This window comes from Hoplias malabaricus, chromosome 16, assembly GCF_029633855.1.
Source record: "Hoplias malabaricus isolate fHopMal1 chromosome 16, fHopMal1.hap1, whole genome shotgun sequence".
In the NCBI taxonomy this organism is placed as follows: Eukaryota; Metazoa; Chordata; class Actinopteri; order Characiformes; family Erythrinidae; genus Hoplias; species Hoplias malabaricus.
Window position 1 is genome coordinate 23,776,317 of NC_089815.1, and position 14,242 is coordinate 23,790,558.

The following is a 14,242-nucleotide window of genomic DNA, read 5'->3' on the forward strand; positions in this document are numbered from 1 at the left end:
TGCTGCAGTGCTGTTGGATTAGTCATATTCTGAGCCTGCAGGAAAGATACTGTGCTGTGGTTTAGAGTATAAACTCACCCTCTGTACATGAGGTTGAGCTCTACACATCACTGTTCTGCATAATTCCCAACTTAAAACACTGTTTAGAATTGCTGGCCCTGTGAAGCTGAAAAAAACCTCCAAAACATCCCCAACTTACTTAGAAATTAAGTGTCAGGCTCCTGACCTTTCTCAGGAGTTTAGTCATCATTTTTCTTTCTTATTTCAGACACGGAGAAGACATGATTGTAACACCTTTTGCACAGGTTAGTGAGGATTCTCTAACCCTAACCCCATAGCCCACATATTTAAAAAGTGATGACTTAATTTGCTCTGTTACATTTTGTGTATTTATTCATTACCAAATGAGAGTAGTGCAGTGGGTCCCAGTCCTGATCCTGGTGGGTCATTGCCCTGTACATTTTAGAGATTCTTCTGCTCTCAACTAAGTTGAAAAGTGGGTTTGATGGAGTGAGGAGAAAACTACAACCTGAAGGGCAGTGGACGACCAGGAACAAGATGGACACCCACTGCCATAGTGTATTACAGGAGGCACGGTGGCACAACAGTTAGTGTTGCTGTCACACAGCTCAAGAGTTCTGGGTTTGTGGGTTCAACCCCTGCCTCAGGTCACTGTCTGTGAGGTGTTTGGTATGTTCTCCCTGTGTCTGCATCAGTTTCCTCCGGGTGCTCCAGTTTCCTCCCACAGTGAAAAAACACTTGTTGGTTGGTGGATTGGCTATTCTCCAGTGTGTCCATAAGTGTGTGATGCACTTTATTGGACTGGTGCCCAGTCCAGGGTCTGCCCCTGCCTTGTGGCCAGTGATTCTGGGTAGGTTCCAGACCCACCGTGTCTCTGAACAGGATAAAGCAGTTATAGAATATGAATAAAAATGTAAAATCTGTTGATTTGTTGATGTCATAAAGATGTCATAAATTTAATTCACATTCAGATGAGGTGTATTTAGTTTCTGCGCTGTTAAACAGCCCCCAGTTATAAATTGAACTAAAATACAAACTATTGTTCTTTTTAGGTTCTAGCCAGTCTGCGAACAGTGCGGAGCAACTTTGCAGCTTTAACTCATCTACAGGACCGGGGCGGGTACAAGTAAGAGATTCATCCAACTGGGCTGTCCCAGCCCTTTTAACCACTGACAGAATGGAAGGAATTCTGGAGATTATTTCACCAGCAGTGGCATTGGACCACCTTCGTTGAACTCAGTGCCTTTTTTTTTCTTCTCTTTTCTGTTAGACGGCCATCAGGCAGCAATCCTCCCTCCATGTGCAAGCCAGGCTTACAAGGTCAGTGCTAAGAGACTTGGACCTATCACTAGATAGTCAAAGACTGAAACTATTTTGTAAACAGTGCTGGAAAGTTTAAGTAAAAATAATACGCCCCAGTCAGCAGCAATAAACCACAAACCAAAGTGAGCAAAAGCAGAGAATGGACAATGTGCACCACCATGAACTTCACTAATAAACCAATTATATTAGCGCAGTGGCTCAAGTGGGGATGAAGTAAGAGCATGCTTGTAATTCTTCTGCTGCTTCTTATTCTATGGGGTGAGGCGGTTCCTGAACATAAACAGGGATCACTGTTGCTATAGCGACCCTGGATGGGTACTGTATTAGAGAAGTCTTTTAGCCCAAAAAAAGAGTAGTGCTGGTTGTCAGAAATTGGTTGTTGTGATGCCATTAAGAAGATCATGACATTCATTACAGATCATGAAAACTGTTTATGAAGCATACATGTATTGTAAATGCAAAAAGAAGCTTATATTATTTATTGTCCTTATAAAGCAAAATATGTGACTGGCATGCTTTTATCGTTATTGCATAATGTACTCCGCATTTACAGATTCCTGGAAGTGAACACAAACACAGACACACACACACTAGTGGCAGTTGAGGCAGTAAGCACACGCCTCTGAAATGGCAGGCAGCCATCCTAAAACCTGGGGAGAACTTGGGACTTAGTTGCCTTGCTCAAGAGCACCTCAGATGTGGAAGTTGAGGGAGGAGACAGCACTGTCCCTTCCTTCGCCACACCCCCAATTTTCCTGCTGATTTAACGGTGAAACAGTGACTTTCCCATCCCGAGCACACTTCTCTAACGATTAGCATCCACTAAATCTTATCCCTGACAGAGTTTTATAACATTTATGCTGCTATGACATAATGGTTTCTCACTGGAACAAGCACAGGAAGATGCCTTTTGATGCCTGACAGTTCTACATCAGTATCTGTCGCTTTGCAGATGACACGTACCAGAAGTTGGCCATTGAGACTCTGGAGGAGCTGGACTGGTGCCTGGACCAGCTGGAGACACTGCAAACCCGCCACTCAGTGAGTGAGATGGCCTCCAATAAGGTATAATGCACTTTTACACTTACATTTATTGTGTTACTCTAATTGTACATACTTTTAAAAATGCCTTACATTTGCTTGATTAAAATGTGTAATGAGATATATATATAAACACTACAGCAACTAAAATTGGCGACTGAATTAATGTCACTGTGTTTTTCTTGCTGGACACTAGTTATTTATTTATTTATTTATTTTTAAACATCGGTAACGTGTTCCTATCTTGGGATGGACGTCATTTACATTGGCTGCAGTCTGCACATTCCCCTCCCCCTCTCTGCTTCCTTGCACATGCAAATGCTAACTCACTTCTCACACGGTATACTTCCCCAGTCGTGTGTTGAAAAATGTGAATGAGAACTGCAGTGTGGATCTGATGACATGAGAGACCACCACACGCGCTCTGATTGGCCCTCTCAGAGACTGCATGACTCCTTCATTGAACGGCCTTGTGGAACTTCTCGACTTGGAAGCACACGCTATATACACATGGATGCATGCAGTAGGGTGGGGGCTGGGTGGGCCTGACTGAAAACTATTTGGGGCTATAAATAGACTACCAACATAACAATCCTTGTGCATTCAGGATCTCACAAAAATGTGTCAAGCGCTCGGACTCTGTCTCAGCCCAATTCATTCATTGGGACGTTAGGGTGGTTTGTTTTGGGATGCTATATTTTGGATAATTTTAGCAAATACTTCATCTCCAATCAGAAAACCATAGTCATCCTATTAGCATTTCAGTCAGCTGTTCACATCAAACCACTTTGAATGCCTTAGTTCAGTGTAAATACACAAATGTTTCTTCTTGCATCAGAACAAGATTCTAAGATTCTCTATAATTTCTAATTATTTCCCAAATATGGAATTCGGGAAAATATAAAATGTTAAGACTAAATAATATTGGGAAAAGTATTTCACTATGGAATATTATACTTTCCGGTGGATCACATTTTGTAATTTTTTTATTTGTTGATTGTATATTACACACTTCTGCAAATTCAGAAATCATATTAACCATTTATCTATTTGCACTCGAATCCTAGGTCTCTCTAAATTTAATATTGTGCTCTATGAATGGAGCTGGGATTTTGCTTCACTCAGATCGTGAATGCTACACACATGTAGCAAGGCATGCACATACACACAGACGCACACACCAAGCCCCACGTGCATATACACACCTCCCTCTCTGCTCAGCGACCAATCAGATGCTGTGTTTGAGCTCAGCCTCTGTTGTCAGGAGCGGCTGATTGGAAGCTGTCCAGCATGCGGTGTAAAGCTGGGGAAGGGGGGACGGGGTCTTCATAGTAGTCTCTCCATCTCTGTATTTACACACACTGCAGACTACCCAGCATCAGCACATGCTGCTTCAGTGTAGGCATGCAGACTCTGGGCTTTTGATGCTTTGGTCCACTCTTCTCTCCTTGGTTTATCTTGGATTACATGCTTCAGCAGACCACAGTGGAATTCCAGTGATATCACTCTATAGGTAGTTCTACGTGGTACTGAATAGACTTATTCTCCAGTCTGCGCGCAGCATGGCTTCACACGTGTCAGAGTGCCACAGGCTTAGCTTTTGTTCTCTGGAACTCAGACTCTGGTAAGTGCAGAAGTAGCTTGTGTTATCCACTGGTTGACAACCTTTTCCAAAATGAAAGTGAGGTTAGAAAAATGAATGTTTTCTACAGTGCATCTTTCAGAGATTAAACTAAATGAATACATCTGTGAGATTGTATTAAATGTGCAGGAGTAATGGTCTGATTTAGCCAAAAAAAAAGAAAATAAAAAGGACATTGGACTGGATGCCGCACCCTTGAAGCAGGACCGAGGGTTGCTCAACAAGTCTAGCATCACAGCGGACAGACACTCAGCAGAGAAATATTTTTAATGAGTTTGGAAGTATCTATACACTGCAGGATTAATATCTCAGCATGCATGCACATGTACATGTAGAGCAATGTAATAATAAAACACATGATATTGATCTGACATCTAGAAATGTTGAATTGGCTTGAGTTAAACTTCAGTTAAGCTTATTTTCAAGCTAAATTTTATTGAAGGAAATATCAGATCAGAATTGTTAAGATACGAATTGGTATCAGGAAAAACATGTAATATTTATGTTCATGTCTCTGGCCATGTTTTAGTGATTACCTTGGGATGATGAAATAGATTTTAACGTTCTGCTGAAAAATAGCTCTTTTTTATATTGAACAGTGTAATCCGTCTTTAATTTAAAATGTTGAAGGCCAGAGAGTTTGTTTTTGTTTGTGAAGTTCAGCTTAGTTAGATGCTGGCAGAGTATTATATCGCTACACTAATCAGTGGAAATACACCACATAGGATGGAATGCAAACTTGTGTGCGTGTGTGCGTGCCCCTAGTTGTAAGACTTCCCTCTCGTAGCCACATGCCTGATTACATAACAGCCTCTGCAGAGATGCAGGGGGTTCATTCATTGAGCAGGCATTCCTCTCAGACAGCCGTAGTGTCTGAATAAAGGGTCCTGCCTCCTCACACAGCCGCCACTCTGTACATGCAAGCAGCAAGTGTTTTTAACTCTTCTTTTCTTTATCATTTATCTAAATGTAATATACAGTAGACTGGCGGTGTCTGTCACTATTCCATCTACCCACACTAAAGTGTTTAGTGTGGAAACATATCAGTGTTTTTGGTCTAACTCTCCATGTACTGTATCTGATACCTTCAGACAATACTTTCAACATATATTTAAAGGTATATATAGCTCAGACCTCTTGGCTTCTATTATAAGTGTGTTTTTAGGCAACAGGTTTGTACAGTGGTGTACAGCTGAACTATGTAGCATGTATTAATGTTGCACTCTAGGGAAGCTGTATATAATGCAGTAAATCTGGTGGATTTTAGTGTGTTTTATTTTTGTGTATACACATGGTACAGAACCTTTTTTTTAATGATGTAATCACTATCAATTATTTAAAAATAAATCCCATAATGATAAAATGTTACAACAACAAACATTTTCTTTCAGCCTACTTTTACCAATAAAATGTTTGATATACTTTAATATGTTTTTCATGTGTGCAAATGATGCACATTAGAATGAAGTGCATTCAGTAGATTGTTTTTCAGTGCTGTAAACTCTGTCTCGCGTGTTAGAATTAGGGTGAGATCCAAACATTTGACAGAGCGGAGTTAATTCTTTGTGATCTCTATTTAACTCTGGCAAGAAGTCCGTGTGTTTTTTCTCTTTCAGCCGATTCAAACACGATTATCACCTCTAATTAATTCTGTGTTGATGAATTATCTCTAAATGGGGAGTCACTAATCCATCACTGTGTCCTGTGTGCAGTTTAAAAGGATGCTGAACCGAGAGCTGACGCAGTTGTCAGAGACGAGCCGCTCAGGAAACCAAGTGTCCGAGTTTATAGCAAGCACATTTTTAGGTGAGTTTCTACGTGACATGCACCAGTCAAAGATCTAGTTGTGATAAATTGAGCTCAGTTGTTTAATATATAATCAAACCACATAATCATGCTAAATGCATTTGATTCTTATTGAGGATACACTCAGGGTTTCATTTTATAAATCAATATGGAATTTAACAGCGATGTTCAACTTGTGTTTACATACATTTGGCAGATGCTCACAATCAGAGTGAGCTGCAGGATTATGTTACAAAGGAAAGTGAATATAACATTAGGTCTCCTCCCCAGGGATTCCTAATGGTGTAGCGTGGTGTGCTTACCCAGGTGAGGAACTGAACTCCAGTGTGCCATGTAGAGGGCAGCACTACCCACTGTATAAAATGTGACACATTAAAATTATATGCTTATTCATGTGTTTCTTGTTCTTGTTTGTTGTAACACAAATTGAATAGACCATGAGACTTTTTCGCTTTGTTACATCACATTTTAAGCATTATATTTTTAATGAATGTAGATAATATCACAGAAATAGACAGGTTTATGTGTCAGTCTGAAGAATCAGCCTGATGTCTTGACTAGTGATCTTGCAAGCAGTGTATCAGCATCTATCATTGAGCATGTAGGTGTGGGAAAACAGAGGAGTGCTTTCAAAGAATGGAAATATTCCTCAACACTTTGTCTGTTGTTGCCATGGGGACTGTACTATTGCCATCAGGCTACATGTGCGTCAGTGGGTGTTTAAGTGATATTGTGACAAGTGTGAACCATGCTGGAAAGAGAGCATCAAAAATACCCATGATGATAAATTAATAAAAGCAATATTATTTTATTTTAAAATTGCCGGGAAAAAACTGTGGCAAAAATGGTGAGAGGAATTCAGCTCCTAAACCTCTGTCTGCTTTTATATGTATAACTACTTTAAGACAACCAGCATTTAGTGATTGCTCTTACATTGAGTATTACGTTGTCATTTGTCAAAACCATATCACTGCATTTGCAAGCACCAGCTTATTTTTACACTGCACGAATGAACCAATAGAAATGGTCCAGTGTTTTTTTACATTAGTTTATAGTGAATAAATAATAAATATTCTAGCTATATATCTATCATTCCTAGTTATCGTTTTTAAGACTTTAAGGAGTGGTTACAGTAGTGACTTCATGTATACGTACATTCTCATCATTGCTACGTTTGTGTGTGTGTGTGTTACAGAAAAACAGCACGATGTGGAGATTCTTTCTCCACCTCCAAAAGAAAAGGAGAAGAAGCGGCGCCCCATGTCTCAGATCAGTGGCGTGAAGAAGCTCACACACAGCCCCAGCCTGGCTCCCAGCTGCATCCCTCGTTTTGGGGTCAGCACTGAGCATGAGAGCCTCCTGGCCAAGGTCAGCCACCCAGTTCCTCTCCAGTCAGTACAGAAAGGAACGGTTTTTAACAGTCAGATTTAGTTTAAAGATGAGTTCCCTTGTTCTATTAGAAATAGTTGTTTGTTTGTTTGTAGTTTATCACATGCAAAAACTTTCAAATATGCACTGAAACAATGAGGCTACTAAGTTAATGAACAATGAAAGATAAATATCCTTTTTTATATAGAAGCATATCAGAGTTTCATTTAAAAAAACATATAAGATTTATTTATTTGCTTAATCAAGTTCATGGTTTAATTGTGTGATTATTTACTGTACACACAGGTTATTACTGAGTCAAAAGCTTGCATTAAGTTTTAGCTACATTTTTTGTGGCTGATAAATAAGTACATTTTTGACACCAAACCTGAGTCTTTTTATAGGAATTGCATCCAGATGTGGGTAATGTGTAACTAAATGCAGCCTTTCTGATTCTAGGAAGTTGAAGACATCAATCGATGGGGCCTAGATATATTTAAAATAGCAGAGTATTCAGGGAATCGGCCACTGACGGTGATTATGTACTCCATTTTTCAGGTATGAAACTTGTCCATTGTCTTGTTTATTATTACATATTTATGCACAATGATTGACGATTGACCTGTGTTCATTCCTTCTCAAGGAACGAGACCTGCTGAAATCATTTAAGATCCCAATTAATACTTTCATTACCTTCATGATGACTCTAGAGGACCACTACCATGCTGATGTGGCCTACCACAATAATATCCATGCTGCTGATGTGGTACAGTCCACTCATGTGCTGCTCTCCTCACCTGCTCTAGAGGTGCGTTATTGTACACTCAAGTTAGGAGGAAGAGCTTTGATTTCAGACTTGAATAATGACCACATAAAACTCTTCTTCATTTCAGGCCGTCTTCACTGACCTTGAAATTTTGGCTGCTCTGTTTGCTAGTGCCATACATGATGTTGATCACCCTGGAGTTTCCAACCAGTTCCTCATAAACACAAGTATGATTATATGTAATTACTGTAAAATCTTAGGTTATAAGGGGTAAAAATAAATGTTCCACTGTTTTGTGCACTAGCGATTACTTCAGGTTTTATAACAATTTATATCTAAGGGTGTAAAATATATTATTTTTAATCCTTATCATGATATATTTACTTTTCAGTGTTGATATTGCAGAATACTGCCAAATGCACATTTAACAGTTACAGAATATTTAGATTAATCTGTGTATCTCCAAAAAATGCAAATTGGCCAGTGTTATGTAGTTGACAAACAACTGACTGAACTCTAACCTCCCATTGGCTTCGTCAGACTCTGAGCTGGCTCTGATGTATAATGATGCATCTGTGTTGGAGAACCACCACCTGGCGGTTGGCTTCAAACTACTACAGGAGGAAAACTGTGATATCTTCCAGAGCCTGAGCAAGAAGCAGAGGCAGTCACTGCGCAAGATGGTCATTGACATGGTGAGACACTGACTGATGCTAACCTACATGCAGCTTCCTCATCATTTAGTACATTGTTCTTATCGTTCTGTTAGTGATCATTTATCAGAATTTATATAACAGAAACTGAACTGTCGTCTTAACACAGGTGTTAGCCACGGATATGTCCAAACACATGAATTTCCTGGCAGACCTCAAGACCATGGTTGAGACCAAGAAGGTGACCAGTCTTGGAGTGTTGTTGCTGGACAACTACTCAGACAGAATACAGGTCAGATATGTGGCTTGTGCTTTGGAGATTATGATGTGCCTTCTGTACGTTCTTTTGAACTGAACACACGTGTCTTTCTGTGGCTTTAGGTTCTTCAGAACATGGTCCACTGTGCTGACCTCAGCAACCCCACCAAGCCTCTGGAGATCTATCGCCAGTGGACGAATCGCATCATGGTGGAATATTTCACACAGGGGGATCGAGAGCGAGACAGGGGCATGGAGATCAGTCCCATGTGTGACAAACACACTGCCTCAGTGGAGAAGTCTCAGGTGCAGAAACTTGTCTTATTTCATAATAGTCAGAATTGTTGGGGATGTGTTGTCACAGCCATGGCCACGTATGTGTATCTGACCATCCATCTGGTTATACTGGCTTTGCCTGTAAACCCACCTCTTCTGTGCTCTTCTGTGCGTAGGTGGGCTTCATCGACTACATTGTGCATCCTCTGTGGGAGACGTGGGCTGACCTTGTGCATCCGGATGCTCAGGATATTCTAGACACACTGGAGGACAACAGGGAGTGGTACCAGAGCATGATTCCCCACAGCCCCTCACCCACGCCCGAGGAGCAGGACTCTCAGGTTGTAGGGAGTGGCTCGTTGGGTGCAGGAGGAGCTGCAGGAGAGAAGTTCCAGTTTGAGCTGACGCTGGAGGAGGAAGGCGAGTCAGACGCTGAAAGCCCACCAGCAGCAGAAAGCTCCAGAAAACCAGGGCATCTGGTTCATCGAGCCCCGTCACCAAATCCCAGCCACACCCTCGGCCTGGCGGCCATGTCTGTGAGAAGCCCCCGACACAGGACGTTATCTCCTGACTCATCGGACAGGGACAGCAGCAGAGAACTTGACTAGGAGATGAAAGACTAGAGCAGTTAACGAGTTAGCACGTAGCATGGCCTGAAACCAGCACTGCTGTCCTCATTACGTGTGCACTCTTCAAAACGACATGTTCTCAATCTGTGATGGGCTGAATGGGGCTATAGCTGCCTCCTAGTGAACAAACAACATGGACCACGCCAGAGACAATTCCTTGTTTTAATTTCTCCTTTATAACTAGTTAGACACATATTTTCCCACCAAATAAGCCTTTTTTGACCTGGTTTATTAAGATGCAGCTGTGTCTAGGACACACACCGCTCCATAAACCCATTTTGACCTTTCTGTGACTGAATGACGGATGACCGATCTAAAGACGAACCAGCCTTTTTATGGTCAACTGAAAAAAAAAGCAAGGAGTCCTTCTGAGAGAGAGAGTCTTCCTTCAAGTGATGCACACAGCGTCTGTAGAGGACTGTCCATGTAATATTTATGGTAACCTTACGGGGTTTAGGATCTTTTGCACCATACAGTTAGGTTAGGAACTTTAGGATATTCATTTATCTTGTGAATAATTAATTTAGCACTCATTTGTACTTTCTATATTTGTAGCCACTTGGAAGTGGTCAGGTGAATGAGTAGTGACAGTCATACCAAATATGAAATTGAAAAGACAAAATCTACGACACTAATAACCTCAGGATATGAATAATGATTTCATTTTAATGTAGCAAGGTACCCCTGCTTGTTTCCTAGAGTCATTTCAGGATTTCACACAAAGTGAAGATGTAGAAAATCTCACATTTTGAAAGAATTTAAACTTTTACGCTGTAAAATTAGCGTAAAATATTTAAATATTTGATGAACATTTTAGTCACAGTCACACAGCTCTAGGGACCTGGAGGTTGTGGGTTCGATTCCCACTCCGGGTGACTGTCTGTGAGGAGTGTGGTGTGTTCTCCCTGTGTTCGTGTGGGTTTCCTCCGGGTGCTCTGGTTTCCTCCCACAGTCCAAAAACACACGTCGGTAGGTGGATTGGCGACTCAAAAGTGTCCGTAGGTGCGAGTGTGTGAGTGAATGTGTGTGTGTGTGTGTTGCCCTGTGAAGGACTGGCGCCCCCTCCAGGGTGTATTCCCGCCTTGCGCCCAATGATTCCAGGTAGGCTCTGGACCCACCGTGACCCTGAATTGGATAAGCGCTTACAGATAATGAATGAATGAATGAATGAATGAACATTTTATGAATATTATATATAAAAGAGATCATTCCATGATGAGATATTTGAGATGGTAAATGATCACTGGTCTTAGAGCCACGGCGTGAGAAGTACAAAAATGATGTCAGAGGTGCTTTTTAAGATATTTAATTGTATTTATTTATTTATTTATTTTAGTTGAAAATGTTCATATAGTGTAAAGAAAAATGTCAATCCCAGACAGGCTTTTTTTTTCATTTTGCTCATAATAACTTCACAACTGATGGCAGGAAAATACAGCCAAGAGTTTAAAATAACCAGCATATTTATTTTAATTACTTAATAATTATATTAATTATTATTAATTTTAGATATTATTTGTTGTTGTTGTTGTTGATCAGATTTAGATTCAACTGAGGACATTACCTGAAGCTTGGTAAGCTTTTATAAGTTCCATTCGACTACTTAGAATGTTCTGTAGAAGTCTTAGACATCAGAAGGGTGTCAGTCCCTCTGTTCTCTAAAGGTCTTGAGAAATAAGGGAACAGACTGAAAACAAAAGGCCAGTGTGGGTGCACAGACGTACATTTTTGTTTGCATACAGTGAATATTTTCACCACAAACAGTGTCTGTGATATCATTGTGTACTGTCTGATGCAGTGGCTCATACAAGACTGTAGTGGAGTTAGTGGAACCCAGTCCTCCACTTTTCTAAGAGTTTTCTCCTTTAGTGACCCGACAAAGACCTAATAATGATTCTATGAATGATAATGAATGTTGTATGTATAGCTGGGGTAAATATTCAGGGGTACCGGTAAGTGTAATTTTCAGAGCTCAAAACACCACTTACACTCATCCTTCTACTGTTTGTTTTTATTATTATGTCTAATGTCCAGTTGTGCAGACGAAATTGACACTGAAGGTGAGGCACTTGAATTAAAGGTGTGCATCATTTTCACATGGATATAATACACAACATTAACATTCATTACATTAAGTCTTTCAGTTTACTTCATTTTAGCAGTGATTTTGCTGATGCAGTGTATTACACGAATGTGGAAAATCTGTACACGTTTAAGTCAAATACACTCGCTATGTTAGGTTCGTCAATTTATTCTTGACAATTTACAAACTGCCTCTGCTAAATGGTAGCCTGAGTGAAGGGTTGGGAGGCGATGGCTTATGATTTTGACCTGAATGAGCAGCTTGCTTGTTTTTTCTTCATGTTCCAGGACAACTCAATAAATCCGAATCCCAGATAATTGCAGTGCTTCTAAAGCTAAAGGGCTAGTGGCAAACCTGTTAGAAATGAGTGGACTGAATACTTCTCCCTGCTGTTCAGGAGATATCTTCTCTTTGAATCAAGTTCTAGAGCTTTTTTTTAATTATTATTATTTCATTTTGGAATATTCTACACACAAAATTCAGATTAATATTTTGTATGAACAAACTGATCGCATGAACTCTCTATTTCTGGACATCAAATGTGAAGTAAAAAGAAACTAAAATGCAAAACATAATGGGACGAGGTTCTGATAGTAAAATATCTCTTTTGCTTTCCAGTACAAATGCTGTACTTGTTTTTTGCCCAAATGTATGTTTTGTTTTGTTTCTTTATCTATACAATGCAGAAAACACTAAAATTGTTATAGAGCAATGAGGATTTGACCACTTTTTTTTCTCTCAGATGAGATGTCATTAAGGGCAGTGGACTGGACACAGCCTTAACCCTGCTCAGCTGGAGAGAGGTTCAGTGTGAAGGTCCTAGCATTCCCTATACAACAGCACAAATGCTTCATCTCACCTCTGCCATGTTTCGCATGTCATTTTTTCTCTCTCTTTATCTTTACTGATGTGCCAAGTGTGCTCTTTACTCCTTGTGCAGATAACGTTACACCACCTGCTCCTGTTGTGCTCCTTCTTTAAGGAAATTCCTTCTTTTGATTCAAGAGCCTGAGTGTTTTCTCAGATAAAGCTGTTTGCTACTTTTCTGTGTGTCAACATGTTTGTCTGCCATTCTCAAAGCCAGAACCTCCAGATTAATTCAGGTTGCTCTCTAGAAACCAATGTCAATAAAAAAATAAATGAAAAATGGTGTGTGTGTGTTCTGTGTGAAATAAAGATAGACTAGCTTTCACCATTATGGTCTCTGCACTGAGATACATATGGTTGGCCATTCAGGTCTCACTCCGGGATACAGTCTAGTAACTAAGGGATACACAGCTACATATGCATAGATAGTGGTAATGTTTTTTTTATATGTGTTACAAATCATTAATCCATTTTGCCCAAGTAGCACAGTGGTCAGAGCACTGGCCCTATAATTAGGAGATTGCCCCCCACCGCCATTTCTCAGTTCAGAATGAGCTAGTGTCTGTTGATGTAACAGATCTGGCAGTTAGCTTTCTAACTAGCATGTTTATTAGCATTAGCAGCAGTTTAAAAAGAAACAGTGGTTTGGCCTCATGTATTTTGAAGAAAGCAGGTCCTCACCCTTACCCACCAGTGGCTGATGGAATTGTGCATGCTTAAGGCAGATTCATTGACTTGTGGAGCTGGTAATGATTAACAGACAGAAAATTCACAGAAAACTCGAGGGAAGAATATTTATTCGTAGTTGTGAAAATGTAATTAACATGTTTACATTTATTTCTGGCCAGCACAATGTTGCTAAAGGACGTATCACTGTCACAAAGCTCCAGGATCCTGGGGTTGTGGGTTCGTGCCCTGCTCCGGGTGACTCTTTACATGCTAAAAAACCCACTTGGAAAATATCCTGTGCTTGTATGTATTAGTTTTTACTAAATGGTTAAAAATGTATCATCAACTCCACCTTAGAAAATATTGAATCAGGTTACAAGCCATTTAACGCAGCTCAATAAACAAGATTAGCAAAATTAATATTTAGAAAAAAAAAATAATAGGGTAAATTCAGTTCAAATGTGTCGCTGTTACATTGTGGCCACTGGGTGTCGCTGTACAATCACAAGTCCCGCGTTTTCTTATTCTATGTTCTAACACGTATGAATTGAAAATAGTTCTAACTCGGGTTTTGTAATCTACAGGCAATCAAAGAACTTGAGAGACAAGGTGCCTTCGGTTACATTTTCCCGTAAACGACGACACGGCCACGTGTAATAATGTATTTTATTTCATTTTCAACAATTAAAGTGTTGTTTTTTTTAAGATTATTAGATGTGCATTGGTTCTGGATAATTTGGGACATGGGGAGCAAATTCATATATATATATATATATATATATATATCAAGAACATGGCGTGTTGTGTAGCCCAGGCCCTGGAGGCCGGTGGGGCCAGCAT

At 40.1% G+C, this 14,242-nt stretch overlaps 1 protein-coding gene across 7 annotated transcripts in view; it reads left to right on the forward strand.

Moving 5' to 3' along the window:
* Positions 1-12,987, forward strand: part of LOC136671424 (3',5'-cyclic-AMP phosphodiesterase 4D-like) — a 75,000-nt gene extending 62,013 nt beyond the window's left edge. For 6 of the 7 annotated variants that reach the window (XM_066647090.1, XM_066647089.1, XM_066647091.1 and 3 more), the window contains 13 exons: positions 269-305; positions 1,074-1,147; positions 1,292-1,341; positions 2,297-2,409; positions 5,740-5,833; positions 7,029-7,201; positions 7,661-7,759; positions 7,845-8,009; positions 8,095-8,194; positions 8,508-8,662; positions 8,790-8,912; positions 9,002-9,184; positions 9,331-12,987. In XM_066647090.1, the coding sequence (XP_066503187.1) occupies positions 269-305; positions 1,074-1,147; positions 1,292-1,341; positions 2,297-2,409; positions 5,740-5,833; positions 7,029-7,201; positions 7,661-7,759; positions 7,845-8,009; positions 8,095-8,194; positions 8,508-8,662; positions 8,790-8,912; positions 9,002-9,184; positions 9,331-9,762 (1,798 nt within the window). In that variant the 3' untranslated portion in view covers positions 9,763-12,987. Of the gene's footprint in view, positions 1-268; positions 306-367; positions 872-1,073; positions 1,148-1,291; positions 1,342-2,296; positions 2,410-5,739; positions 5,834-7,028; positions 7,202-7,660; positions 7,760-7,844; positions 8,010-8,094; positions 8,195-8,507; positions 8,663-8,789; positions 8,913-9,001; positions 9,185-9,330 lie in introns of those variants that run through there. The other variant, XM_066647095.1, reaches the window with a different exon arrangement.
* The last annotated feature ends 1,255 nt before the right edge of the window (positions 12,988-14,242 follow it).